General features: G+C 40.0%; 1 protein-coding gene across 1 annotated transcript in view; it reads right to left on the bottom strand.

The window, feature by feature from the left end:
• The window catches only part of ARMC3 (armadillo repeat containing 3), a 95,864-nt gene that overhangs the window by 52,743 nt on the left and 29,602 nt on the right, over positions 1 to 13,519 (bottom strand). The window contains exons 5-8 of the mRNA XM_059057858.2: positions 10,371 to 10,439; positions 9,950 to 10,125; positions 7,153 to 7,347; positions 4,756 to 4,939 (exon numbers count right to left, since the gene is read on the bottom strand). Coding sequence (XP_058913841.1) covers positions 4,756 to 4,939; positions 7,153 to 7,347; positions 9,950 to 10,125; positions 10,371 to 10,439 — 624 coding nt within the window. The remainder of the gene's footprint in view (positions 1 to 4,755; positions 4,940 to 7,152; positions 7,348 to 9,949; positions 10,126 to 10,370; positions 10,440 to 13,519) is intronic.

Raw genomic sequence — 13,519 nt, 5'->3', positions numbered from 1 at the left:
GCTATAATAGAACCAGAGACAAATTGGAAAAGAAACAGCTTACAAATAATTCCTTGCTAATTTATTTACAGTTCCTAAGAAAATTTTGTCATAGGTTTGGTTCTCATTAATTAACCTTTATAAAGTCAATGTAAATGATTAAAATGGAATAATGTGTGATATGTGCTCTTAGGATGTTGACATACAAGAGAAGAATATTTTGTTAGAATAAAGATCTCTGCAAACAATGCTTATACTACCTTAGATTACATCGACATGTGGAAATAATTCACTACTTGTACATATTTTAATTAACTTTTTCCCCAGAGGTATCTTCAGAAATTATAGCAACTAGGTTTCCACTTTTATTGATTTTTGCCTTCTTTCAACAATGATTTTTTAAAATTACCTTTTTCACAGAAGCGGCATCACGGTCAGATGTCACCACCTTTGCAAATACTGTTTTGGCCTTTGTTCCTCTGACACACACGTGTGCCTGAGCAATCTGGCCATCACTGGCACAAGCTGAGTCACTGACACGTCTGTTCATTCGCCTTAAAGCAATCATGAACCATGTCCTGTAATCCTATCATTTTGATCCCTGCTCCTTCATTGAAAACTGGAATTCAGTCAGGCCATAACTGTTTCATTAAAAAGCTGCAATTAATACTTACATCTCAAGTGTATGGCCCCTAAAATGTTTTAAAATATATATAGTCCTTATTAGTTTTCCCCGAATAAACAAGATCTCAAACTTTTTCCAGAATCTCTGACTTAAAATGCTCAGATTTATAATGAAGACTTCCGAGGTGGTGCTCAATCAACTTTCCTAAACAGAACACTCTGCGCCGATTCCATCAAGAAAATCGACCAAAAGAATTAATTTGAAAAGGCTAACTTTGGAGTATGTGATGGTTACAATAAAAAAAACAGTGTATACACAATTATTGGAACAGTTTTTAAAAAATAATTTAAATACTGTGGGCAATTAGTTTCTCAGCCCTGCTAGGAGTGTTCTCAAAATCCAGCTGTGTTCGCCAAACCTCAAAAGTGCTGACTGCAGCGTGGCTATAATGGATTTAAAAGATGAATTAACTTATTAACCAAGTACCTTCATTGAATTGCTACACTGAAAAGTATTTACGTGTTAATTACACAGAAGATAAAGATGGCAAGGGAATTATGCTAACAGAATAATGTCCTTTAAAAATAACATTTGTTCAGTATGACTAGATTTAAAAGCATGAAGTTTTGTATCTGAAAATAAATCTGTATGTAGTGATGCTTCTCTTTACCCAGTCTCAGAAGTTGCTGCTGGGCCACCTGTGCTCCTGCTGAGATGGTAATGCCAGTTCATTAACCTCATGGCAACATGGCAGTTAACACCTTCCTCCTCCTGGTGCCAGGTCAAAGGCATACTGATTTAGGGGTGCATATTAAAACTTTACTCACCAAACAAAACTTAAAGAGTGTATATTACGTGGTTTTGTTTCAACTGTGTTTTTGGCAGGCACTGACAGCGTTAAATTAACCCTAAGCCTAGCCTACAGAACCCTTTTTTACGACGATGGAAAGTAAAGAGAGAACGTTATAAATGAGTGTGGGGCAGTGTAAGGAGCAACATTTGTCCAAACCTACTTATGAATGGAGTTAAGAAAATACTAACTGGACTATATCAAAGCTTAAAATGTCTACGCATCAAAAGACACCATCCATAGAGTTAAAAGGCAACCCACAGAATGGGAGAAAATATTTGCAAGTCATATATCGGATAAGGAGTTAATATCTAGAAAATATAAAAACTCCTACAATTCAATAACAAAAAAAATTTTCAACCCAGTTTAAAAACGGGCAAAGGATTTGAATAGGCATTCCTCCAAAGAAGATTTTTTTAAACGGCCATTTAGCACATGAAAAAGATGCTCAACATCACTAACCATGAAGGAAATGCAAATCAAAACACAAAGAGATACCACTTCACACCCATTAGGATGGCTACTATTTAAAAAAAAGAAAAAAAGACAGAATATACCAAGTGTTGGCAAGAATGTGGAGAAATTGGAACCCTTGTGCCCTGTTGACGGGAATGTAAAATGGTGTAGCTGCTATGGAAAACAGTTCCTCAATATAGTAAACGTAGAATTACCGTATGTCTCAGCAATTCCAGTTCTGGGTATATACCCTGAAGAATTGGAAGCAGGGGCTCAAAGATATTTGTACATCTGTGTTCATAGCAGCATTATTCACTGTACCCGAAAGGTGGGAGCAATCCAGGTGCCTATTAGCGGATGAAAGGATCAACAAATGTGATATAATCATACAATGGCATATTTTTCAGAGTTAAAAAGGAAGGACATCCTGACACATGCTACAACATGCGTGAACCTTGAGGACATTATGCTGAGTGAAATAAGCCAATCACAAAACGACAAATGTTGTATGATTCCACTGATATAAGTACCTATAGTCAAACTCACAGAGACAGAAAGAATGGTGGTTTCCAAGGACTACAGGGAGGGAGGAGGGGGGAGTTATTTATTCATGGGTACAGAGGGTTAGGCTTGTGAGACGAAAGGCCTGCAGCTGGATGGCGGTGATGGTAGCACAACAACATGAATGTATTTAATACCACTGAACTGTACGCTTCGAAATGGTGAAGTCAGTGAATTTTATACTATGTGTATTTTACAATTTTTCAAAAAAGGACAGAACTCATCGCCTTTCCTTCAGTCAAAACCTGCTCTTCTTCTTGAGTTCCGCATTTCTGTGAGTGGCACCGTTCTACGTCCAGCTGTCCAAGCCAGAAGGCCTTGTCCTTGGCATCACCCTCTTCTTCCCCCAACCCACAGAGTCATTCAACAAACTCATATGGACCCTCAAGCACCGTGCTGCTGGGTCTCCTTGCAGACGCCTCCGAGTCCATCGCGACCACCTCGGCTCTGTTTCGGGACCCCTCCTCCTCTCACCTCGATCACCGCAGCAGTCCCCTTCTTGGTCTTCCTGTATCTGGTCCTGCGCATGACTAATCTCTTCTCCACTTTGCAGCAAGAGTGCTCTTTCTCTAAAAAGTGAAAATCTGTAGGGTTCCCTCCCCTCTCTAAGTCACTTGAGGGGTGCTTTGTTGCCATGAAAATAAAGTCCAAAGCCCTTAAACTTGGCTCGTGATGCTCATTACTTCTCCGGCCTGGACTCTCAGCTTTCCGCTGCACTCTATTCCCTGGCCATTCTGAAAACTTCCAGCTCTGGAACTCACCATGCTCTGTCCCTCTCTGGCCACTACACACTGTCCCTTCTCCTCAGAGCACTGCTGAGCCTCCCCAGCTCACCAGGACCTTCTTTGCCCAGCCAGTTTCCCTCATCTCCTCGAGGTCCGAGCCTGTAAATCACCTGTTCCAGGAAGGCTTGTCTGACCCGACTCTGCGTTAGGCGGACCCTCCTGGGGGATCCTGTTCCCCCATCATCAGGCACGTTTCACACCGCGTCGCACCTGCCTGCTTACTTGCCTGCCCTGGGTTTGTTGATACAAACTGGGGGCTTAATAAACATTAATAAATGAATTCATAAACAGATCCAGACAGGTTGTAGCTCACTCACAGACACATCCCTAGGTCACTGCAGTGCCAGGAGCGTAATTAGCAGTAGAACAAGAGTGCAAGAGCTCTCCATCCCGTGCTCTTTTCACTACTGTTTCGCGTGATGGGTAATAAACTCACGAAACTTGTATCACAAGAGGGGCCGAAACCCAAAGAGAAGTTGAGATACGTAAAAATTTTAGGTTTGACATTGCTCATGTCTTTCCATTGCCCTCTCAAATGGTCTCAAATAACTCAGGCGGCCTGGGATAGATGCAGAACAGAACTGACCAGGTAATGACAAGGCCTAAGTTCCTTTGGGGAGAATTCTGAATTAAGCAAGTTTGCCAAAATTAATTTTACAGGCTGTCTTTAGATTTGGCCTGTATGATGTAACTCACGAGGCCCCTCTCTATTGACTTTGTACTGGGAGGTGAAATTTGGCATACGCATTAAAACTTTGAAGAAATCCAGTATGGGTTGAAAAGGAAACGTTTCCCATAATATACACATAGACATATATACAGAAGTGACTTATATATGTTTAGAATATAAATCACTTAACCTAGTCAAAGCTGTCATCATTTATAAGAGGGGTGATGTGGAAGGGGGAAAATAAAATCACATCTTTTATTAAATAAAATACTCCACATATACATAAATTGAAACTATAATTTTATCTTCAGTGTTCATGATGTAATTAATCTCTCATATTTTACAGATTTATGCCAACATAGCTTGCCAGTGAAATGAAAATTGTATTTTGTGTATAGTATGAGCGTATTATTTTTCACAGCTATATAACATGGAAGAGCTAGACTCCAGCTGCAACTCGAAATTACTGTTATAGATATCATTCCAAATGTGGATTTATTGAAATGACGTTTCTGGGATCACAAAGAGTGCATACATTCTGTAAAATTTCAAAATCAGGAGAAATAAAAGCTTAAAACTTAATTTAGGAATGAACTGTTTAAAAAAAGGTTATAATTAAATCATATTGAGTTTATTAAATCCTTGACAAAGCAATCTCTACTTTTACTTATTAGCGTTGAGATGAATTTTGATCTTAAATAGTAAGTATAGCACTATCCTCAAATGACCGTCTAAAAGCAGACAAATGCTCTAGCATTTGTTAGTACTCATTGAAATCAAGACTACAGAAGGAAATAGGTATGCTTAGTTTATACAAAATGAGACATACGATCATAAGCGGCTTTAGTAATTGCTCTTGCTGCATTCTTTTGAATATCAGGAATTGTAGAGTTTTCTGCAAATGATAGGAGCTTCTTAAGACCCCCTGTCTGCTGAATCATCACCATGGTATCCATATCTTCAAGGCAATTGGCCAACACGGAAAGCGCTTCTATATGAAGGTCACTCAATTCCTAATAATAAAAGCAAACACAACTTTAGAAAATTGTAATAAAAGCAATCCACACTTTCCAAATTTTATTACAAGAGGGACTCAGATCAGTCAGAACATAATGTAATTAATTTTGTTGTGACAGAGGCCCAAGGAAACAGTTCTGTTTATTAACGTGACATCTCTCTCCCTGACCGTTAGTCCCATCTCTTCTCATTTCCCGTATTCCAAAATGTTTTGCAGATAAAAAACAGTTGCTGGAAACTTCCAGTAATGGTATCCAAGTGATGTTGCTCAAACAGCCTTCCACCAACAACAAGTTTAAAATCTAAAGAAAATATTTTTTGAAAAAGCAGACAGAAGCTGAAGGAAAGTATATTCCTTAAAATCTCCAATTGGTAGAGGGAGGTATTGTGAGTGTGTGGCTTTCTTGCCTGAGGAATCTCCAGAATCCCCATAGCAGTGGAAAAGTGAAGCCTTTTCTGAACAGTTAGAAATTTAAGGTAGAAGTCACAGTAAGGATGCTCCACTGCCATGGTGTTCTGCACAGCAGTGGTTCTGATCAAGAAACTCACTTCACAGCAAAAGAAATGCAGCAGTGGGTGGATGGTCACAGAAATCACTGGCCTTCCCATGTTCCCTACCGTCCCGAAGCAGCTGGCTTGATAGAGTGGCCTATGGAAGACACAGTGACAGTGCTAGCTAAGTGGCAATAACTTGCAGGGCTATATATTCCCTGGAACAGCATCCAGGAACCGAGGAGTGGATATGGAAGTGGCACCACTCACTATGACCCATGGCAATTCAGTAGCAAAAACTTTGTTTCCTGTACCGGTAACCTTATGCTCTGCTGATCTAGAAATCTTAGATCCAAAGGGAGGGATACTTCCACCAGGAGACACAACAATGAGTCCACAGGACTAAAAGCTAAGACTGCCACCTGGCCTCTTTGGGAGCCTCATGGCTCTGAATCAACAGGCAAAGAAGGGAGTTACTGTGCTGATTGGGGTGACTGATCCCACCTATCCAAGGGAAATTGGACTGCTACTCCACAAGAGAGGTGAGGAAGACTCTGCCTGGAATACAGGGGGTCCCTTATGGCATCTCTTAGTAATACCATACCCTGTGATTAAGGTTGATGGAAAACTATAATGACCCAATCTGGGTACCACTACTAATGGTCCAGGCTCTTCGGGAATGAAGGTTTGGGTCACCACATCAAGTAGAGAATCAAGATGAGCTGAGGTGCTTGCTGAGGGCAAGGGGAAAATATGGAATGGGTATCGGAAGAAGGTAGTTATAAATACCAACTACAACCATGTGATCAGTTACAGAAAAGAGGACTATAATTGTCATGAGTATTGCTTCCTTATTTTGTTATGAATGTGTGTGTGTGTGTGTGTGTGTGTGTGTGTGTGTGTGTGTGTGTGTATGAAATATCCTTTTCTTCGCTCTCTTATCCCCTCAGGCAACATGAGATGTACCGCCTTTACAATATGGTATTTAAGTATGGTTAATTTTACATCTTATTATGAGATGTCAAGGAGAAGAGTAAACATCATCCAAGGACTTTGCATCCTCCTATGAGGAAGGGGACAGTGTGGTTTTTTGTTGTACACAGGACAGCTGGACCATGTTAAGTGGAAGTATGATCTTGTTTTTGTCTTTATTTGGAGATTAATGATTTAGGAGCTGTGTACGGATGCCAGATTGACTAGCGATGGACTTGTGATGGTTAATATTTATGTTTTAACTTGGCTAGGCCACAGTATCCAGATATTTAGTCAAATATTATTCTAGATGTTTCTGTGAAGGCATTTTTTAGGTGAAATTAATATTTAAATCAGTAGACTGAGTAAAGCAGGTTACCCTCCATGTGTGGTAAATGACTCTTCTTGCTTTACCCTAGAGAAAACTGGGGCAGACAAAGGTTAAAAGACTAATTCTAGGTGTTTCAAGAAAACATAAGATCACAAACAAAAATTTAAAAACCTTAAATCTTCTAAATCAGAAGATTTAAAAAAATTAAATTATTTTAGAATGCCCTCTACCATTAGTCTGATTTAATTGTGCTGGTAAACTATGTAGCAATAAGCAAATTAGTTCATTCTACTTAGCATCATGCTTAAATATAATAAAATTTCCTTTTAAAAAATATTCTATAATTTGTATTTTATAACAACACTTAGGAGAGATACATCTCCTCATAGAGAGTTGAATGAATGTTACAGGTACCTTAGTTTCTAGGATCTTAATAAGGTGGTCCACTCCTTGACTGTCTCTTAGCATTGCCCGGCACTCCTTATCATTTGTAATAACACCTAAGGTTTTGAGAGCCAACAACTGAATAATTGGATATTCTGACTTCAAGAGATCTAATATAGGAGGGATTGCATTTAGTTCTTGAAGTGTCGCTCGGCACTGAAAATCCTGCCAGGAAATATAAATGTTCAAATAAGTGATTTTTAAAGCAAAATGCAGTCTCAAGAATGGAGAGATTCTATTTTCTAACAAAGAACATTCTAAGTTATAATGTTCCCATCTTTTATTCTGGATTTGCTTCCAAAATAACTCACAAACAACTATAAGCAAACCCTGGATTGACAACACCAAAATATTCATTTTAACTATACAGACCTTGTCAATAATAGGAAATAGGCATGATCTATGACTTCTCAGCAGCTACAGTCTTTTCATCATACAGCAAACTCCTCTTACTACAAACAGCATCACAGTAAAATCTATGCAAAATGAAATTCTTTTCACACGCTATACCCTGTTTCAAATAGTAGTCGATAAAATGAAATGATGGTATCAAGTCCTTATTATCGTCATTCAAATGGGTGGTTTATAAAATGCTAATCTGCATGCAGTGCTGTTGGCAGGATCTGTGCATGCAAATTTACATCAGGTTTAGTTCTGACACATGACCTTAATTTAAGACATTTACAAGATCAAGGGGTCATTAGAGTCCGGACAAGCCGCTCTGCGTGGTGTGCCTGCAATCCTGGGTGAGTGGTGGAGCGAGGGTCGTTGGGGTGAGCGACAGAGAAAACAAAGCAAAAGAGTCATGAAGAGCCCCCAAACTCTGACTACTAAATTATGACATTTTAAATCAAAACAGGGTAAACTTAGAATAGAATTAAAGACAGAAAAGGCCCCACTTCCAGCTTATCTTCCCTCTGTCTATCCTTCAACTGGCCTCTCATAGTCAGCTTTCTTCAGACATAAAAACTGTAGGTTGCTGCTTGCTATGGGTTGAATTGTAAACCCCCCCCCCCAAATATGTTGAAGTCCTAGTCCTCAGTATCTCAAAATGTGACCTTATTTGGAAATGGGATCGCTGCAGATGTAATTAGTTAAGCTAAGGTCGTGGGGGGAGTCGGGGGTGGTAATTAGTGGTGTCCATATGAGATTGGTGTCTTTATAACAGGAGGTGAGAGAGCCGACAGAGGGAGAGATTGCAGTGATGAGGCTGCAAGGCTGCAAGGGACCGCCAAGGATTCACAGCCACCACCAGAAGCTGGGAAGAGGTAAGGGAGGATTCTACCCAGAGTCCCACACGGAGCATGGCCCTGATGACACCTTGATGTCAGAAGTCCAGCCTCGAGAACCGTGAGGGAATAGCTCCCTGTTGTTTTAGCCAGTCTGTGGTCCTTTGTTACAGCAGCCTTAGGAAATGGATACGCTCTTATTAACTAGTCTTTCTGTTATGAAGAATAGTGGAGGTAAGTCTTTTCATTTCCACTTGATAAAAAATATAGAGAAATAGACTTAATAAGGAGTCTTGGCATGAAACACACAAACACGTTTGCAGGATTATTTAGGCCTATAGGGTGAAGTAAAGTCACCAGAGAAGGGATATGGCTGCACTTGCTCTTCAGGAAGAGTAAAGGTAACACCAGTGGGTGCCCAGCCACGTGGCAAGGACATGCCAGGGCCAGGGTTGCGTGCTTTGGGTGCCTTTTGGCATGAGTGCCTTTGTCCTCTTTTTCTATATATTTTGTCTAGATACTTTGCTTCTCAACGAACCCTCCTTCACCTTTGCTTCCATGTCTCTTCTTTCACATTCTCTTGACGGCTATTTAAAATGGTGTCTTGGGGCTTCCCTGGTGGCGCAGTGGTTGAGAATCCGCCTGCCGATGCAGGGGACACGGGTTCGTGCCCCGGTCCGGGAAGATCCCACGTGCCGCGGAGCGGCTGGGCCCGTGAGCCATGGCCGCTGAGCCTGCGCGTCCGGAGCCTGTGCTCCGCAAGGGAGAGGCCACAACAGTGAGGCCCGCATACCACAAAAAAAAAAAAAAAAAAATGGTGTCTTGTACTTCCAGTTGATCTAAAGCTTATCAGATGTGTGTGGGAATTGTTCAGGAAGCTGAGCAGGAAAAGAAGCAGAGAAGGCTGTCCAAAGTGGGAGCAAGCTGACCTGCTGGGGGTGTGAGGGTGTGTGTGCTGCGTTGGGGATTGGAGGGGAGGGGCCAGAGGACAGGACAGGTTGTGGGCGGAGGGTGGGTAGGGTGTTTCTTCCATTATGAAGGAAAGCAGCACAGTGAGGTAGCATCTTGCAACTGTGAATGATGAGTCCTGTTCAGCAAAACTCAACTTGTCACCAACAAATAAGCCGAATCCAAAATCTTGGTACATTGCGTAAGGCAGATGATACAACCAATTGGATCACCAAGATTAGATCAACAGGTAACTGCCTAGGTCAAAACTAGCTCAACACTAATATTAGATTTTCTGTTTTGGAAGAAATAGTACTTACCTAATATAATCCTGCCTTAATTTGCAAGCCATTCTATTCTTTTAAAATGCCCTTTTATGGGGGACAATTACTTACAAAATGTGAAAACTGAAAGGTATTGACTCTAAACTTCCATTTTTTTTCCCCTCTGAATGATAACTACTAAATAGTACTGAGAAGGAGTGATTAATTAAAACTGGACCTTTTTTTAAAGCTTTGTCCTTTTTTTAATGGGAAAATAAATTCTATAACCAGCTTTTGTCCAAACTCATTGTTAGAAATTAATCTCACCTGGACCAAGTTGTAAATGCACTCGATAGAATTCTTCTGCACATCTGGGTCTGGGCTGCTTAGCAGTCTGATGAGAGGCTCTAATCCACCTTGTTCAAATATTTGCACTTTGCTGGTATATTCTGCAGACATGTTTGCTAGGCAAAGACTAGCAAACTCATGGATAACGACTTCCTCTGTGTATCAAAAACAAATAACACAAGTATGTAAAGGCTTATTCAACCATTACGTTAAAGCACTCTGTGAAAACCAAAGCTCCACAGATGTTACCGTGGTTGGAGCCCATCTTGGTTTGAGAGAGTTTAATGACAATACAAAATTGGTGTTTCATAAACTATTTTCAATCGGTACTTTAATCAGATGTGAAAAATAAACCAGTCCCCATTTTTGAAATATTGCTGGATGGAGGATGCACAGTTACCTTCTGCGGCCAGCTGAGCGATCACAGAATTCATGACATCTAACTCCCTTAACAATTTTTTGACATCATCTACAAAAGAAGAAACAGAATATTAATGTTGATTAATTATAATAATAATGGCAGTGTCTGTGGAATAGTTCCTTATGAGATAGGTTCTATTATTACCTAATTTTACAGACAAGGAGATTGAGGTTCACAATCACACAGCAAGTAAGAGGTGGGGACGGGTTTCACACCCAGGTCTGTCTGACCTCAGACAGATTCTAGCCCATGTTCCTTGATTGCTCAGCTGTACGACCTTCCAAAACACTAGAAAAGATAACCATAAATGCACGAAAGTGCCTAGAACACCATCAGTAAAGTTGAGTTACTGTGCCCTTCACTTGCTTATGATATAACAGTAATTCTTTTTGTTTTGTTTTGTTTTGTTGGGAGGGTATTTTTAAATTTAGATTTTAATAAAACTAGTATAAAATGCAAGTAAGAATTATCCTCAGCCTTTTCCCATAAATACATCTCGTATATGTTCCATTTGCTTATCAGAAATGCCAAAAATGCTTAAAGATAAGTATATTAATTTTTTAAAATTCACTTTTGTATTATTTACAGGAGCCTAATTAAAGCTAGACAATTATGCCCCTACTTCTTTCTTGCCATCCTTAACCCCTTTTTTTCTGAGAAATAAGGCATAGCTCCTACTTTAGTTTTGCAATTTCTCTTCTTGGTCGATTATCTCTTCTGTAAACCAAAATTAGTGTTACCAGAAGTTTGGAAGAATTCACTTTGCAGCAGCTGAAGCAGATCGTTTCAGGAATTAACCGCTGGATACGTCTGCCTTTTCTTGGACACCTTTTTCTGTGGGATTCAGGGATGTGGCTGTTCCTCAAGCTGTCAAAACTTTTCTCTCCGTTCTGTTCAAAATGGCTCAAAGAGGGCTAGCGAACTTACAGCTAGCTCTATATGCACATGGATAGGCTTTCAGCACAAAAGAATAATTGAGTTTGGGGGAAGTGTAGGACTTCATATTTTACAGTCGAAACTCCTCTGAAAAACACATTACCTCCACAGGTCAAGAAATAATAGCCATGGCATAATAGTCAGAACCTTCCAAGTGTCCTGGTAAACTAGGCAGAGGTGCCCCCTCTGGAAAAGCATGCTGTCATTCTCTTCTCACTCTTATATGAGTCCAGTCTGTGTTGTTTGCAATGATTTTTTGGAAGGTTATACCAAAGTTCCCTATTTTTACATGCTAGAATAAAAGCATTTCTGGGCTTTTAGATCTCCAAGTACATTCTCCACTTAGTATACAAAATAATCTTCCATCTACTTCAAAGTTTCTGCTACAACACTGACCATGAGGTCAGAAAGATTCAGGCCCTGTGTACTCTCTGATCCTTGTGTCTCCCCGCAGGAAGCATCTGCTCCCACAGGGAGAGGGCCCCTTGCTGCATCTGTATGTGCCACCACCCATTGGTGTGCCCAAACAAGTTAAACGTTTTCATCAGAGGAGTCTCTGGGCCACGTAATTCCTTTCTACATACGAATTTAGCCCAGGTCTGTTCAACAACAGATCTAGTAGGTTTATCCACTACACCACTTTCTTAAGGCTCAATGGATCATTCAGATTCAATGGCAGCTCTTGTAAATTGGTGGCATAGCTGATTAACTTGTTATTCAACTTTCTGACACCAGATTGTTCAAATAGTCCTTCTGTTCTTGAGGTTAAATCAGCAGAAATAATGGATAAGCTGCTACTTCTGTCACTTTAAATATAATATTGATCTCTGTGCCCTACTTTCTCAGCAGAGAACACTCTCAGATATGGCAACTTGGACTTGTGGTTGGGCCGCATGAACACGTTCTAGGCAAGCAGTGGGACACCTACAATTCTAGCTTGTTTCAGAACTGCCAGCACCTTCCTTCCCGGAATATCTTCATGCCATCTGTTTTTGTTTTTTAGTCATCACTTTTATACACGTCAGTGTATACAAGTCAATCCAAATCGCCCAATTCATCACACCACCATCCCCACCAACCCGCCACTTTCCCCACTTGGTGACCATATGTTTGTTCTCTACATCTGTGTCTCAACTTCTGCCCTGCAAAACAGTTCATCTGTACCATTTTTCTAGGTTCTACATATATGCATTAATATATGATATTTGTTTTTCTCTTTCTGACTTAATTTCAATCTGTGTGACAGTGTCTAGATCCATCCACATCTCAACAGATGACCCAATTTCATTCCTTTTTATGGCTGAGTAATATTCCATTGTATATATGTACCACAACTTCTTTATCCATTCGTCTCTCAATGGACAATTAGGTTGCTTCTATGAACTGGCTATTGTAAATAGTGCTGCAATGAACATTGGGGTGCATGTGTCTTTTTGGATTATGGTTTTCTCTGGGTATATGCCCAGTAGTGGGATTGCTGGATCATATGGTAATTCTATTTTTAGTTTTTTAAGGAACCTCCATACTGTTCTCCATAGTGGCTGTATCAGTTTACATTCCCACCAACAGTGCAAGAGGGTTCCCTTTTCTCCACACCCTCTCCAGCATTTGTTGTTTGTAGATTTTCTGATGATGCCCATTCTAACTGGTGTGAGGTGATACCGATTGTAGTTTTGATTTGCATTTCTCTAATAATTAGTGATGTTGAGCAGCTTTTCATGTGCTTCTTGGCCATCTGTATGTCTTCTTTGGAGAAATGTCTATTTAGGTCTTCTGCCCATTTGGATTGGGTTATTTGTTTTTTTAATATTGAGCTGCATGAGCTGTTAATATATTTTGGAGATTAATCCTTTGTCCGTTGATTTGTTTGCAAATATTTTCTCCCATTCTGAGGGTTGTCTTTTCATCTTGTTTATGGTTCCCTTTGCTGTGCAAAAGCTTTGAGGTTTCATTAGGTCCCATTTGTTTATTTTTGTTTTTATTTCCATTACTCTAGGAGGTGGATCAAAAGAGATCTTGCTGTGATTTATGTCAAAGAGTGTTCTTGCTATGTTTTCCTCTAAGAGTTTTATAGTGTCCAGTCTTATTTTTAGGTCTCTAATCCATTTCGAGTTTATTTTTGTGTATGGTGTTAGGGAGTGTTCTAATTTCATTCTTTTACATATAGCTGTCCAGTTTTCCCAGCACCACGT

Source organism: Kogia breviceps, chromosome 3 (assembly GCF_026419965.1).
Source record: "Kogia breviceps isolate mKogBre1 chromosome 3, mKogBre1 haplotype 1, whole genome shotgun sequence".
NCBI lineage: Eukaryota > Metazoa > Chordata > Mammalia > Artiodactyla > Physeteridae > Kogia > Kogia breviceps.
This window is presented reverse-complemented; position numbering and strand designations above follow the sequence as displayed.